The 13,464-nt window shown below is 41.6% G+C and overlaps 2 protein-coding genes across 2 annotated transcripts in view; one reads left to right on the top strand and one right to left on the bottom strand.

Moving 5' to 3' along the window:
- The window catches only part of CAMKMT (calmodulin-lysine N-methyltransferase), a 389,154-nt gene that overhangs the window by 365,436 nt on the left and 10,254 nt on the right, over positions 1-13,464 (bottom strand). The window contains exon 2 of the mRNA XM_060117401.1: positions 4,394-4,566. Within this exon, the coding sequence (XP_059973384.1) occupies positions 4,394-4,566 (173 nt within the window). The remainder of the gene's footprint in view (positions 1-4,393; positions 4,567-13,464) is intronic.
- On the top strand, positions 9,938-11,406 carry LOC132501731 (biorientation of chromosomes in cell division protein 1-like). The gene has a single exon (XM_060117446.1). The coding sequence runs from the start codon at positions 10,089-10,091 to the stop codon at positions 10,656-10,658; it is 570 nt and encodes a 189-aa protein (XP_059973429.1). The 5' UTR covers positions 9,938-10,088; the 3' UTR covers positions 10,659-11,406.

Raw genomic sequence — 13,464 nt, 5'->3', positions numbered from 1 at the left:
TATAGGAAAAATCATAGGTGCTTGCAAGAATGGGGAGAAACTCATATATTCCTAGTAGGTAAAATGGCACAGCCACTGTGGAAAACAACTTGGCTATTCTCTAAAAAGTTAATCAAAGAGTTACTACATGACCCAGTAATTCTGCCCCTCAGTACATACCTAAAAGAAAGAATTTAAAACTTATACATTCGGGCTTCCCTGGTGGCGCAGTGGTTGAGAGTCCACCTGCCGATGCAGGGGACATGGGTTCATGCCCCTGTCTGGGAAGATCCCACATGCCACGGAGCAGCTGGGCCCGTGAGCCATGGCCGCTGAGCCTGCGCGTCCGGAGCCTGTGCTCCGCAACAGGAGAGGCCACAGCAGTGAGAGGCCCGTGCACCGCAAAAGAAAAAAAAAAAAAAAAAACTTAGACATTCACATAAAAACTTGTACATGAATGTTCATAGCAGCATTATTCATAATAGCCAAAAAGTAGAAATTACCCAAATGTTCATCAACTGATGAAGGGATAAACAAAATATGGTATTGTCCGTACAATGAAATATTATTCATCCATAAAAAAGGAATGAAGTTCTGATATATGCTATAACATGGATGAATCAGAAAACATTATGCTAAGTGAAAGAAGCCAAATATAAAGGCCACATATCATATGATTCTACTTATATAAAATGTCCAGAATAGGCAATATTGGCAAATCCATATAGACAGAAAGTAGATAAGTAGTTGCCAGGGGCTAGGGGGAGGAGGAAGATGGAGAGTTACTAGTAATGGGGATGGGGTTTCCTTTTGGGGTGATGAAAAGCTTCGGAAATTAGAGAGTGGTGATGGTTGCACAACATTGTGAATATAGTGAATTGCACAATTTAAAATGATTAATTTGGGCTTCCCTGGTGGCACAGTGGTTGAGAGTCCGCCTGCCAATGCAGGGGACGCGGGTTCGTGCCCCAGTCTGGGAAGATCCCACATGCCGCGGAGCAGCGGGGCCCGTGAGCCGTGGCTGCTGAGCCTGCACATCCGGAGCCTGTGCTCAGCAATGGGAGAGGCCACAACAGTGAGAGGCCCGCATACCGCAAAAAAAAAATAATAAAATAAAATAAAATGATTAATTTTACCTTGATTAAAAAGAAAAGTGGTCCCCAAAATCAGAAGAAGTAAGCCAGAGAGTGGAATGGGTCCTAAGAGGCTGCATAAGAACAAAGAAGAAAGGTTTCCTGAAGGAAAAGGTTTAAAAAGTTGACTTTCCATGCTACTTTGGAGCTCTTTCAAAAATAAATGGCTGAAGAGTTTTTTTTTTCAGTCTTACATCTACTAGTTATAGGAAACTAAAAGATTATTTCTACATAATATATGATAATTTGAAAAAGTACCTAGGCAATATTTCAATTTACTGAAACTTTGAATATATGTATATGTAAGCAAACTACACAAACAATCATGATTGGAGTTTAAATAACCTAGAAAATTAAGTTATAATTAGCCCATATCTGTGATTTAAGCTCCATGAAAACATGACTCAATGAATTAGTCTTTTAATTTTCTACATACACTGCACCACATTTTGAAGCTCCTATAAAGTTCCTTCTAAAATACAAAATAAAATACAAGAGGACAAAAGCTGCTTTAATATTCACCACTGTGGTTAACAGCACTACTAACATTAAAACTGTACTTTTAAAATATAAATTCAGGGACTTCCCTAGTGGCACAGTGGTTAAGAATCCACCTGCCAATGCAGGGGACACAGGTTCGAGTCCTGGTCCCTGAAGATCCCACATGCTGCAGAGCAACTAAGCCCGTGCGTCACAACTACTGAGCCTGAGCTCTAGAGCCCATGAGCCACAGCTACTGATGCCCACGTGCCTAGAGCCCATGCTCCGCAACGAGAAGCCACCACAATGAGAAGCCTGCGCACGGCGACAAAGAGAAGCCCCTGTCCACTGCAACTAGAAGAAGCCTGTGCGCAGCAACGAAGACCCAATGCAGCCAAAAGTGAACAAATAAATAAATAAATTTAAATTAAAAATAATAAATAAATAAACAAATATAAATTCAGTATCCATATTTGCCTCAGATACCAACCTTGTCAAGTTTTAAAGGGGCACCTATGATACACTACACATATAAGGATAATCTGCCATACATCTAATTTCATAAGCATACCATTCCCACCACAAGTTTTTATTCAGTGAGCACTCACAGGGTACATATTAAATCCAGTGGGGTGAGGGTTTGTTTTATTTTTTTTCCTTTCCTTAGAGAAGCAATACATGATCTCAATGCCGTGCATTTTTTTGTACTACAGTCAAAGACAAAGTCATTCTTGACTTCTTGTCCATTCTAAGCCTCCAGGACAGGCCAAAAGGCAAGAATGCTAGGCTTCTAATTCAGCAATTACCATAGCAACAGGAGTCATTCAAAGAAAGGAGGACAGTTCAGGCCTCTCAGCTTTTTCTATACCTAAGACATGTATACATTTATAAATGAATAACTCGGGCACTTTTATGGTTCTGAATATAAATGGAAGTATTTTAAAGTTTCCAGAATATGCAAATTCCTATTACAATGAAATTAAGTTAATACAGGGGCGGGGAACAACAATTTCTAGTATCTATACAGTAATCTCTTTACAACAAGAAATTGCAACTTATAAGACAAGAAGAAGAAATTTTTTTAATACAGTTTTTTACTATACATAGAAAATCCTAAGGATGTAACCAGAAAACTACTAGAACTAATTAGTGAATCTAGTAAGGTTGCAGGATACAAAATTAATGCACAGAAATCAGTCAATGAGGCCTAAATTCTAGCTCAGTCACCTGTCTTCTTTCTATAAACTAGGATTTAATATCATATTTATATAGATATATTTATTCTTTCAAAAATGGATATATCACAAAGAACCACACTGTTGGAAAGGTGTCTTGCTGCTACATCAATGCCATCTCCACCAGGTGGAGAACCATGCCTTATTTTGAAAGCTCTCAAGAACAGAAGATTTCACATTCTCTCTGGCTAAGCCTTACCAGGGCCTTGAAGGTATCAGGAAGTTATTCTTGGTACAGTTTACACTTACTGCCTCTTGTTACGGTAGATGTAGAAGATAAGTTTTAGAGCTTTATACCTGAAGACCCCTACCAGTAGGGGTATTACTTTGTTTCTCCTTCTCTTTAATATCCTTATAGATTCTATCTTCCAACTGTTTAATCATCTTCATTCCTACTTCAGAGAGTTATTGTAAGGAGTACATGAATTAGAATACATCAAAGCACGTAGTACTGTACTTGGCAAACAGTAAGCATTTAATGCATTTTTCTTTCCTTCCTAATCAAGGACTAAACTAATTATCTCCATCAGGATGCCAGGCAGTTGAGGTATTCTAATTTGAATCCCATAATGAATGTACAGGCAAGCTCACAAATCCCTAAGTTTTTACCTTCTATTTAGAGTTTTTAATAAATCAATATGATGAAACCAGATCCTAACTGCATTCCCCTGCCCACCTTAGTGAATTTTTATCCAAATCCCAAATTTTAAGCTATTATGGTATCTTTTAGAGCTGAGATATTTTAAACTAAAATAGTTCAGGAAACATATACTATAAATAGACATCCTTTGTGAAAACTTTTTTCTTAAAATTATTCCTAACCTCACCTAAACTGTATTCAGACACGTTTCCACTTAAAATGTTTTTTGCTCTTCTTACAGTTACTGTAAATGTACTCCTCCCTCCCTTTCAAAATGTGAAATCTTGTCAAGAAAGGCAGATTTTATAAAATCAAATACCTGCAGTAATACTGCAACATGCTAGACTATAACTGTGAGAGAAAATTAATTCAGTAAAAATGATATCTTGTTACTTCAGTTTGCAACTCTCTTATTTCTCTTCTAATGATTTTTAAAGCAAGAACAGTCTGTATGCTTCTCACGATATCAGTGTTTTGGGTGAATTTTCTCCTCCTATTCCTAAGATTCTATTCTGAAAGTGACAAAACATGAATGGGAAAAATACCAAAGCTTGATTTTTCAAATAACTACTACTTGAAGAACAGTTTGGAAAAATTCTGTTTTCACTTTCAGTCTTCTTTGCCTCAAAAAGAACTTGGCTTTTTTTCATAATCAAATGCTATGAGACAATGATTAAATGAACCCTTTGATTTGAACTTTATCCTCAAATGCTGATACATTCCTTAGAATGTTTTTTTTTTTTTTTTGGTTCTGAGAATACAGTAAGACCCAGTTAACAGGATTCCAAACACAAAGTTGCAAAACCTAAGTTCTGATAAAGACTGCCTGCAAACTCAATAGAATGAACAATGAGATTCTTAGTAGATTGTTTTCTTCTAAAAGAGAAAAAAGCTTAAAAAAAAATCTTAACCAGAGTGATGTTTACCTTAAGAAAATACTGTATTCAGGATAGAAGATGCTTGTATATTGAACCCAGGCACCAACTTCCTCTTCAGTTTCCCTTTTTTGGGCTTCTGTTACTGAGAACAAATTAAATGATTCAAATCTTCTTACAGATACATGTCGTAGACAATCATCCAGGTGTTTTTGTTTCAGGACCTTTGAAATAAAACCAAATATTATGGTCACATTATATAAACATAAATTAAATGTTCAACATTTAAGTGGTAAGGGGACTTTCTTTTCCAATAATGGCAGATTAGATAATTCAGACCAACATCTTACTGAAGACAACTAGAAAAGATGCACAAAATATTTTAAAACATTACTCGAAGGCATCAGAGGGCAAAGAATATAGTGAAGATCTACCAGTCTAATATCTTTAAAAGGAGGTAAATCTAGAGAGATGAGTCTGGCTTTTGCAACCACTTTTCTTGTGAAACATTCCTCAATTCCAAAAGAAAGAGCAGAGAAGACAAGCAGCACCTTCAACAGCTTGTAGACTTAGGGGGTAAAAGCTGAATTTCAAAGCTTAATACCTAGGCAGGGGCAGGTATGTTATTCTGAGCCGGTGTGTGTGTGTGTGTGTGTGTGTTAAGATAAATCAAATCAGTAGTTTTGTTGGTGCCATTGAAAACTAGGTTTTTAAGTATGGAAGAAAAGAGATACAGCTGTAAGATTAATGAGGTTAAGCAAAAACCCTGTAGTTCTGAATCTGAATAAAGTATAATATAAACTAATGATGTATTTCATTTTTTAAAACTGTACATATATTTCCTACATCTAACCACTGAAAAGGTCTAACAACAATGACCAAACTAGTAGCAATGAGCACACCTACTGCACATACTGCTGTCTCTAAATACCTTTTTTTATTAAAACAAAGTAAGGGGAATCCCCTGGTGGTCCAGGGGTTAGAACTCCACGCTTTCACTGCCAAGGGCGTGGGTTCAATTCCTGGTCAGGGAACTAAGATAATGCAAGCCACGCAGCACAGCCAAAAAAAAGAAAGAAAAAAAAAAAAAGTAAGGCCCTTGGAAGAAGGGCAGGAATTGTACAAGATAAGTCTGGAGCATCATGCACACAAAAAAACAAGAAAGCCATACAAAATTAAGGGTTATATCAAAAGGACTCAGGAGACAATCTGAGCAGGGTCCATTGGCCAAACATGGGATAGTGCAAGCATTAACAAAGATAATAAATGTAACTGAATTGAAACACATTAGTTCATAACGGTAACTTCTTAAATGCCTCATTGATGATCACTGAAAAATGCTAAAGAACCAACTTATTTTGAAAACTAGTAAATGAGGAGAAAAAATCAAGTATTTATCTGTCTCTTCTATATGAACCATAACTGAGAATATCCAAATGGAAGATGAGGGGAAATTTGTCTTTATACTAGTATCCCAAGTAATAAATGAAGAAGGAACAACAGAATATCACCATTTTTCAACTCCCTCATGAATTCATGAACCTAGGTAATCATCATCAAGAAGAGAAATAACCAGACATCACTATGATTATTGATGAAATCTCACACCACCACCATCTTGACCAACTAAACAAAACAAAAAACATCAAATCTGAATCGGATCAAGCCTCTATATCTTACAGGAAATAGGAAATACAGGGATAGAGGAACACATTAAACAACATAATCAAGTGCAATTAGCAAAATTCAAATTATGGGAAACTACAAAACACCCAGTTGCTTCTAAAATAAACGGCAAGGGTTGAAAAAGAGACATGCTGAGGGAATATCTAGATTAAAAATACTTGAACATATCAACCAATAACAATATTTGGAACTTAATTTGGATCCTGTTTTCAAAATAATCAAACTGTAAAGAAAAATTAGGAGACAATGGAAAACTTTTGGAAACTGACCAGATATTTTATGACATCAAGGAATTATTCTGGATAGGATATGGTATTGTAATTAATTTTTTAATGTCATCTTGTATAGGTACATACTGAAATATTTATAGAAAAAATATTATATCTGAGATTCGCTTCAAAATAATCTGGTGAGGGTTGCATAATGAGAGAACAGAAATGAAACGAATTTGGTCCAGAGTTAAAAATAGTTGAAGCTATGGATACCTGAGTGGTTATTAAACTATTTTTTTCCACTTTTGTATATGTTTGACATTTCCCATAAAGTTTTTTTAAGATATAAAGTGCTCTATGGGCCTCCCTGGTGGCGCAGTGGTTGAGAGTCCGCCTGCCGATGCAGGGGATACGGGTTCGTGCCCCGGTCCGGGAGGATCCCACATGCCGCGGAGCGGCTGGGCCCGTGAGCCATGGCCGCTGGGCCTGTGCATCCGGAGCCTGTGCTCCGCAGCGGGAGAGGCCACAACAGTGAGAGGCCCGCATACCACAAAAAAAAAAAAAAAAAAGAAAAAAAAAAAAAAAGATATAAAGTGCTCTAATAGTCATAAACAAATGAAAAATAAAAAGATATGAAAAACCAAATATATTTGGAAGTTAAGCAATAAACTTCTAAATAACCTCTGAATCAAAAAAAGAACACAATGGAAATTAGAAAGTATTTTGAACTGAATAATAAAAATACATTTCAAGGGCGGAGTCAAGATGGCATACTAGGAGGACTCGGAATTCATCTCCCCCCACAACTAGGGCACCTACCAGGCACCGGTGAGGGACCACAGACACCTAAGGGGACAGGACGAACCTCCAGCGACCGGGTAGGACATGGGCATGGGAGGAGTGAAGGGGGAGAAGTGGAGGCAGGACGGGACTGGTGCCCATGAGGGGCAGCTGGGGGAGGGGAAGGGATCCCATGCCGGAAGGGGTAAATTGGGGGACCACTGGGAGGGCAGAGGATCAAAAGGGAGTGTGGCCAGGTTTCTCCTGACCACTTGGGCGCCCAGGAACCTGCTGAGATCCCAGGACTCATCCTCTGCCGACCGAGGCCCCCTCCAGCCATGCAGGTCCTGAGGGAGTGGAAGGGAGGAAGGAGGAGCAAAAGTAAAGGCCTGACCTCCAGGACTGGCAACCCTGAGGGGTGGCTGGGGGAGGGTAGTTCCCACACCCAGCGGGACCCACCCGCGGTTAGGGGTCCAGCAGTGACAGGGGACACCCGGGGGGAGATGGTGAGGGAGGGGCACAAAGGAATGGAAGAGAATGTGGGCAGTGCCTTCCCTGTCCACTTAGGCACCAGAGAGCCTGTTGGGCTCGGGCCTAATCCTCTGCCCTCGGAGCCTCCCTCCTGCCATGCAGAATCCAAGCCCCACCCTTACACCCTCACCCAGGGCCCCACCTCTACACTCGGAGACCCCCTCCAATGCACTGGGCCTCAACCCCACCCACACACCCTCACTCAGGGCTCTACCTCCAAACTCCGGAACCCCACACTCCAGAGGCCCTCCCTTCCATGTGCTGCCTCTCCCCTTCCACACAGGTCTTAAGAAGAGGCCCTGCACCACACTTGAATGTGGCCCCCCTCAAGGCCTTTTCCAGCTACATGGGTCCTGAGCCTAGGCCCCGCCCCATGATCAAACGTAACACCAAATGCCTGGGTCCTGCCCCACCCTAAACCCCGCCCCTGCCTAAGTTCCAGCCCCCACCTAAACTTCGCCCCCATAGCCAGGGCTTTTTTTTTTTTTCTTTTTCTTTTCTCTTCTTTTAGATTGGGGTTCTGTTTTACCTTGCTGATTCATTGTTGTTGATTCTTTTATGGTTTTATTTTTCCTAATAACTCTTTTATTTTTCTAATTTTATTTTATTCTTTATACCCTGTAATTGTTCTCCCCTTTTGGCTTGTTTCCCGCCCCCCCCCTTTTTTTTTTCTTTTTTCTGTTGAGGTTTTATTTTACCTTGTTGCACTTGTTTCAGTGATAGTTTTAGGGCTCCCCTGGTGGCGCAGTGGTTGAGAGTCCGCCTGCCAATGCAGGGGACACGGGTTTGTGCCCCGGTGTGGGAAGATCCCACATGCCGCGGAGCAGCTAGGCCCGTGAGCCATGGCCGCTGAGCCTGTGCATCTGGAGCCTGTGCTCCGCAACGGGAGAGGTCACAACAGTGAGAGGCCCACGTACCGCAAAAACAAAAAAAAAGAAAGAAAGAAAGGATGAATTGTTTTAAAACTTTTTACAAAAATAGGGTCTTTTTGTTATCTATCAACTATGGTCATCAGGAAGAAAAACACACCACTCAACAAAGCTTAGTCTCAAGAAAAAAACAAAGTAATTAAATTTTAAAATGTAAAATGTAGATATTATATATTGTTTTAGATCTTGTCCAGTTAACTTCCAAGAAGCAAATGCCTTTTTATACTAATTAAATTACTGTGATGTCAAGGTAATGGCATCATAAATCACTAAGGTAAAAAATTATCTAAATCAATACATGTATAATATTTAAAGGGGTTTTTATAGTTTAGTAAATCCCATGATCTACAACATGTCAACAAGGTAATACTCAATGAAAGTAACAGGCAATATACTTAGAATAAATAAAAGCAAACATTTATTTATGTAATCTATACATTCTCAATAAAGGTTACTATAATGGAGATCAAGTCAAATTACTTTTGATTTGGTTATTTTAAGGCCATCAAAAATATCTGCAGGGCTTCCCTGGTGGCGCAGTGGTTGACAGCTTGCCTGCCAATGCAGGGGACGTGGGTTTGAGCCCTGGTCCGGGAAGATCCCACATGCTACAGAGCAGCTGGGCCCGTGCACCACAGCTGCTGAGCCTGCGCTCTGGAGCCCACGAGCCGCAACTACTGAGACCGCATGCTGTAACCACTGAAGCCTGCGCGCCTAGAGCCTGTGCTCTGCAACAAGAGAAGCCACTGCAATGAGAAGCCCATGCACCACAACAAAGAGTAGCCCCTGCTCCCCGCAACTAAAGATAGCCTGCAAGCAGCAACGAAGACCCAGTGGAGCCAAAAATAAATAAATAAAATAAATAAATTTATATTAAAAAAAATCTGCAGCTTTGTGACTTGAGAGGATACTCAAATCTCCCATCAAGGTATAAACTTATCACCTACCACTTTTATTTTTTTAATTAATTTATTAATTTATTAATTTATTTATTTGATGTATCAGGTCTTAATTGCAGCATGAGAGATCTTTCATTGTGGCACACAGGCTTCTCTAGTTGTGACACTCCGGCTTCTTTCTAGTTGTGGCACGCCAGCTCCAGAGCACGCGGGCTCAGTAGTTGTGGCATGCAGGCTTAGCTGCGCCACGGCATGTGCGATCTTAGTTCCCTGACCAGGGGTCGAACCTGCGTCCCCTGCATTGGAAGGCAAATTCTTAACCACTGGACCACCAGGGAAGTCCCACCTACCACTTTTAGAATATCTCCTGCCAACCCACTATACGATTATACAGTATTCAAATGGAATTATCAGGCATGAAGCAAAATACTCAAAGTTCAGAGAAAAAAGGTTTATAAACCTTATAAATAAAGTTTGGGGTCTGAGCTAGAACTGTGAAGTAAAATGAGTACCTAAAGAGAGCAGCTTCCGACCACCACCTCTGCTACCTCAGAGCCTGCCGCCGCTGCCGTCCCCGCCGCCACCCCTTCCTCCTCCCCCGCCGCCGCCTCCTCCTTCTCCGGCCCCTCGGCCACCTCTACACGACCCAGGCCCTCTGTCCTTGAGAGGAATCCGTATTCAGTCTCCTTCGCGGGCCCGGGGCGCAGCCATGGCGGACGGCGGGGGCGGGGGGGGCACCGGCGCGGTGGGCGGCGGCGGCGCCGGCCAGGCCTCGGCGGAGGCGACGACAGGCGCGACGGGGGCCGGTGGGAGCGGCGGCCCCATCAACCCGGCCTCACTGCCTCCCGGTGACCCGCAGCTCATCGCGCTCATCGTGGAGCAGCTCAAGAGCCGGGGGCTGTTTGACAGCTTCCGCCGGGACTGCCTGGCCGACGTGGACACCAAGCCAGCTTACCAAAACCTGAGGCAGAAAGTGGATAATTTTGTGTCAACACATCTGGACAAGCAGGAGTGGAATCCTACGATGAACAAAAACCAATTGCGAAATGGTCTGAGACAGAGTGTGGTTCAGTCAGGGATGTTGGAAGCTGGAGTGGACAGAATTATTTCCCAGGTGGTGGATCCCAAACTAAACCACATCTTCAGGCCACAGATAGAACGAGCAATTCACGAGTTCCTGGCGGCCCAGAAAAAAGAAGCTGTGCCAGCACCCCCTCCAGAGCCTGAAAGCCAGGACCCTCCAGCTCCATCCCAGGATGCTTCCTTAGAATATGCCTGACACGTTTTGGAAGCTCCATTGAATTAATGGTGAAGAACTGGATTCAGTTACATAAGAGTACAACTTCAGAGTGAAGACAGGCCAAGGTCGTCACTGACTTCACAATTCAACATTGACTGTGGGGCGGTGTCCAGATAAAGTAGAGAGCAAGTGGGCCAGTAGGAGAATTGACCATGTGGGCCCCACCTCGTGCTGCCGTCTGGCCAGCCTGTCCAAGGGGTGACACCCAGTAGACACTACAGATACATTAAGAAACACTACATCAACTTGGGGTTGTCCTGAAACAAACCTTTGTACTTGAACTTAGAGACTGTGTATGAATTTTAGGGTTTGTGCTTGGGGATAAGCAACAGCTACAATGAAGGAACATAACCAGTCCCAAAGATGCAATTTCAAGGAATGACAGTAAAGGTTAGCCAGGAGTAGGTATTTGACAATGCTTATTTGATACTGTTTTTCGGAGTTTCAAATAAGAGTGTACAAGCCATTAGCATCAAATAGCTTTAAGGTTGTTGTGACCCTCTTGTCCATGACTCTTTAGCTTCCGTTTCCTTTCCCCTGTAAGAGGTGTCAAAACATGGGACCCTAGAATGCATGAGTAAATGTAGACTTAGGTATAAGGAAAAATATTTGCAGGCTCTCTGTCCAGGGCTTCTTCCTATCCTGCAAGGGCTAGTGAGTCTTAGGTGTGTTTATTTTATTCTCATGTTTGTGTTTTTTAGAAGGTGAATAATTAATAAGTGGCTTAAGTTTTGTAATTAAATCATTTGATACTCTGAAAAAAAAAAAAAAAAAAAAAGAGAGCAGCTTCCTAAAACGGCAAAAAATTAGAGGTGACAGAGGGATATAGACTCTCGTTTCCACAAGGAATTTAGAAGGAACAAGAAGGCAATGAAAATCAGGTAGACAAAGTGAAAATATTAGGTTGTTTGAAAGCTCCAGAAAAAACAGAGGAATGGAAGAAAGTGTTCTTAACAACAACACCAAAAAAGGTGATGGATGTGTTAACTCATTGGGGATGGGGGTGGAGAATCCTTTCACAATGCAAACTTTATATATCAAATCATCACACTGAACACTTTAAATAGTTTACAATTTTATTTGTCAATTATACCTCAATAGAGCTGAAAATTTTTTAAATACTAAATTTTTTAATCTTAGAAAAATTCATATAAAAGCATCATTTTTAGGATGCAAAACTGTTTTGAAGATTGAAAATAAATCATAGGGACTTCCCTGGTGGTCCAGTGGCTAATACTCCACGCTCCCAATGCAGGGGGCCCAGCTTCAATCCCCGGTCACAGAACTAGATCCCACATGCTGCAACTAAGAGTTCGCGTGCTGCAACTAAGGATCCGCGTGCCACAACTAAAAAGGTCCCACGTGCCACAATGAAGATCCCGTAGCAGCAGTGAAGGTCCCACGTGCCGCAACTAAGACCTGGTGCAGCCAATAAATAAATAACTTTTTTTTCTTTGCAGTACGCGGGCCTCTCACTGTTGTGGCCTCTCCCGTTGTGGAGCACAGGCTCCGGACGCGCAGGCTCAGCAACCATGGCTCACGGGCCCAGCCGCTCTGCAGCATGTGGGATATTCCTGGACTGGGGCACAAACCCATGTCCCTTGCATTGGCAGGCAGACTCTCAACCACTGTGCCACCAGGGAAGCCCAATCAATATTTTTTTTTTCTTTTTTTTTTCTTTTTGCGGTATGCGGGCCTCTCACTGTTGTGGCCTCTCCCATTGCGGAGCACAGGCTCCGGATGCACAGGCCCAGCGGCCATGGCTCACGGGCCCAGCCGCTCTGCGGCATATGGGATCCTCCCAGACCGGGGCACGAACCCGTATCCCCTGCATCGGCAGGCGGACTCTCAACCACTGCGCCACCAGGGAGGCCCCAATATTTTTTAAAAAAGAAAATAAATCATAGATTTCTGGTCTTAATTTAAATAATAAAAATGAGCCAAATAAAAATATTCAGCATTATTTTAGAAATGGCAGTTAAAATATTTAACCTCTAGAAAATTGTTATATTTACTCTTAGGAAGACTACTGATTAATACAGTCTAATAACTTTTACAGCTCTGTGAGTCTAAAAACACAAATGGACAATCCTGCAGCCTGTGGAACAAAAACCACATTCACAGAAAGACAAGATAAAAAGGCAGAGGGCTATGTACCAGATGAAGAAACAAGATAAAACCCCAGAAAAACAGCTAAATGAAGTGGAGATAGGCAACCTTCCAGAAAAAGAATTCAGAATAATGATAGTGAAGATGATCCAAGACCTCGGAAAAAGAATGGAGGCAAAGATCGAAAACATGCAAGAAATGTTTGACAAATACCTAGAAGAATTAAAGAACAAACAAACAGAGATGAACAATACAATAATTGAAACGAAAACTACACTAGAAGGAATCAATAGCAGAATAACTGAGGCAGAAGAACAGATAAGTGACCTGGAAGACAGAATGGTGGAATTCACTGCTGTGGAACAGACTAAAGAAAAAAAGAATGAAAAGAAATGAAGACAGCCTAAGAGACCTCTGGGACAAGATTAAACGCAACAACATTTGCATTATAGGGGTGCCAGAAGGAGAAGAGAGAAAGGACCCGAGAAAATATTTGAAGAGATTATAGTCGAAAACTTCCCTAACATGGGAAAGGAAATAGCCACCCAAGTCCAGGAAGCACAGAGACTCCCATACAGGATAAACCCAAGGAGAAACACGCCAAGACACATAGTAATCAAACTGGCAAAAATTAAAGACAAAGAAAAATTATTGAAAGCAGCAAGGGAAAAACAAC

This window comes from Mesoplodon densirostris, chromosome 14, assembly GCF_025265405.1.
Source record: "Mesoplodon densirostris isolate mMesDen1 chromosome 14, mMesDen1 primary haplotype, whole genome shotgun sequence".
In the NCBI taxonomy this organism is placed as follows: Eukaryota; Metazoa; Chordata; class Mammalia; order Artiodactyla; family Ziphiidae; genus Mesoplodon; species Mesoplodon densirostris.
The sequence above is the reverse complement of the archived record's forward strand: the minus strand, read 5'-3'. Positions and strand labels throughout refer to the sequence as shown.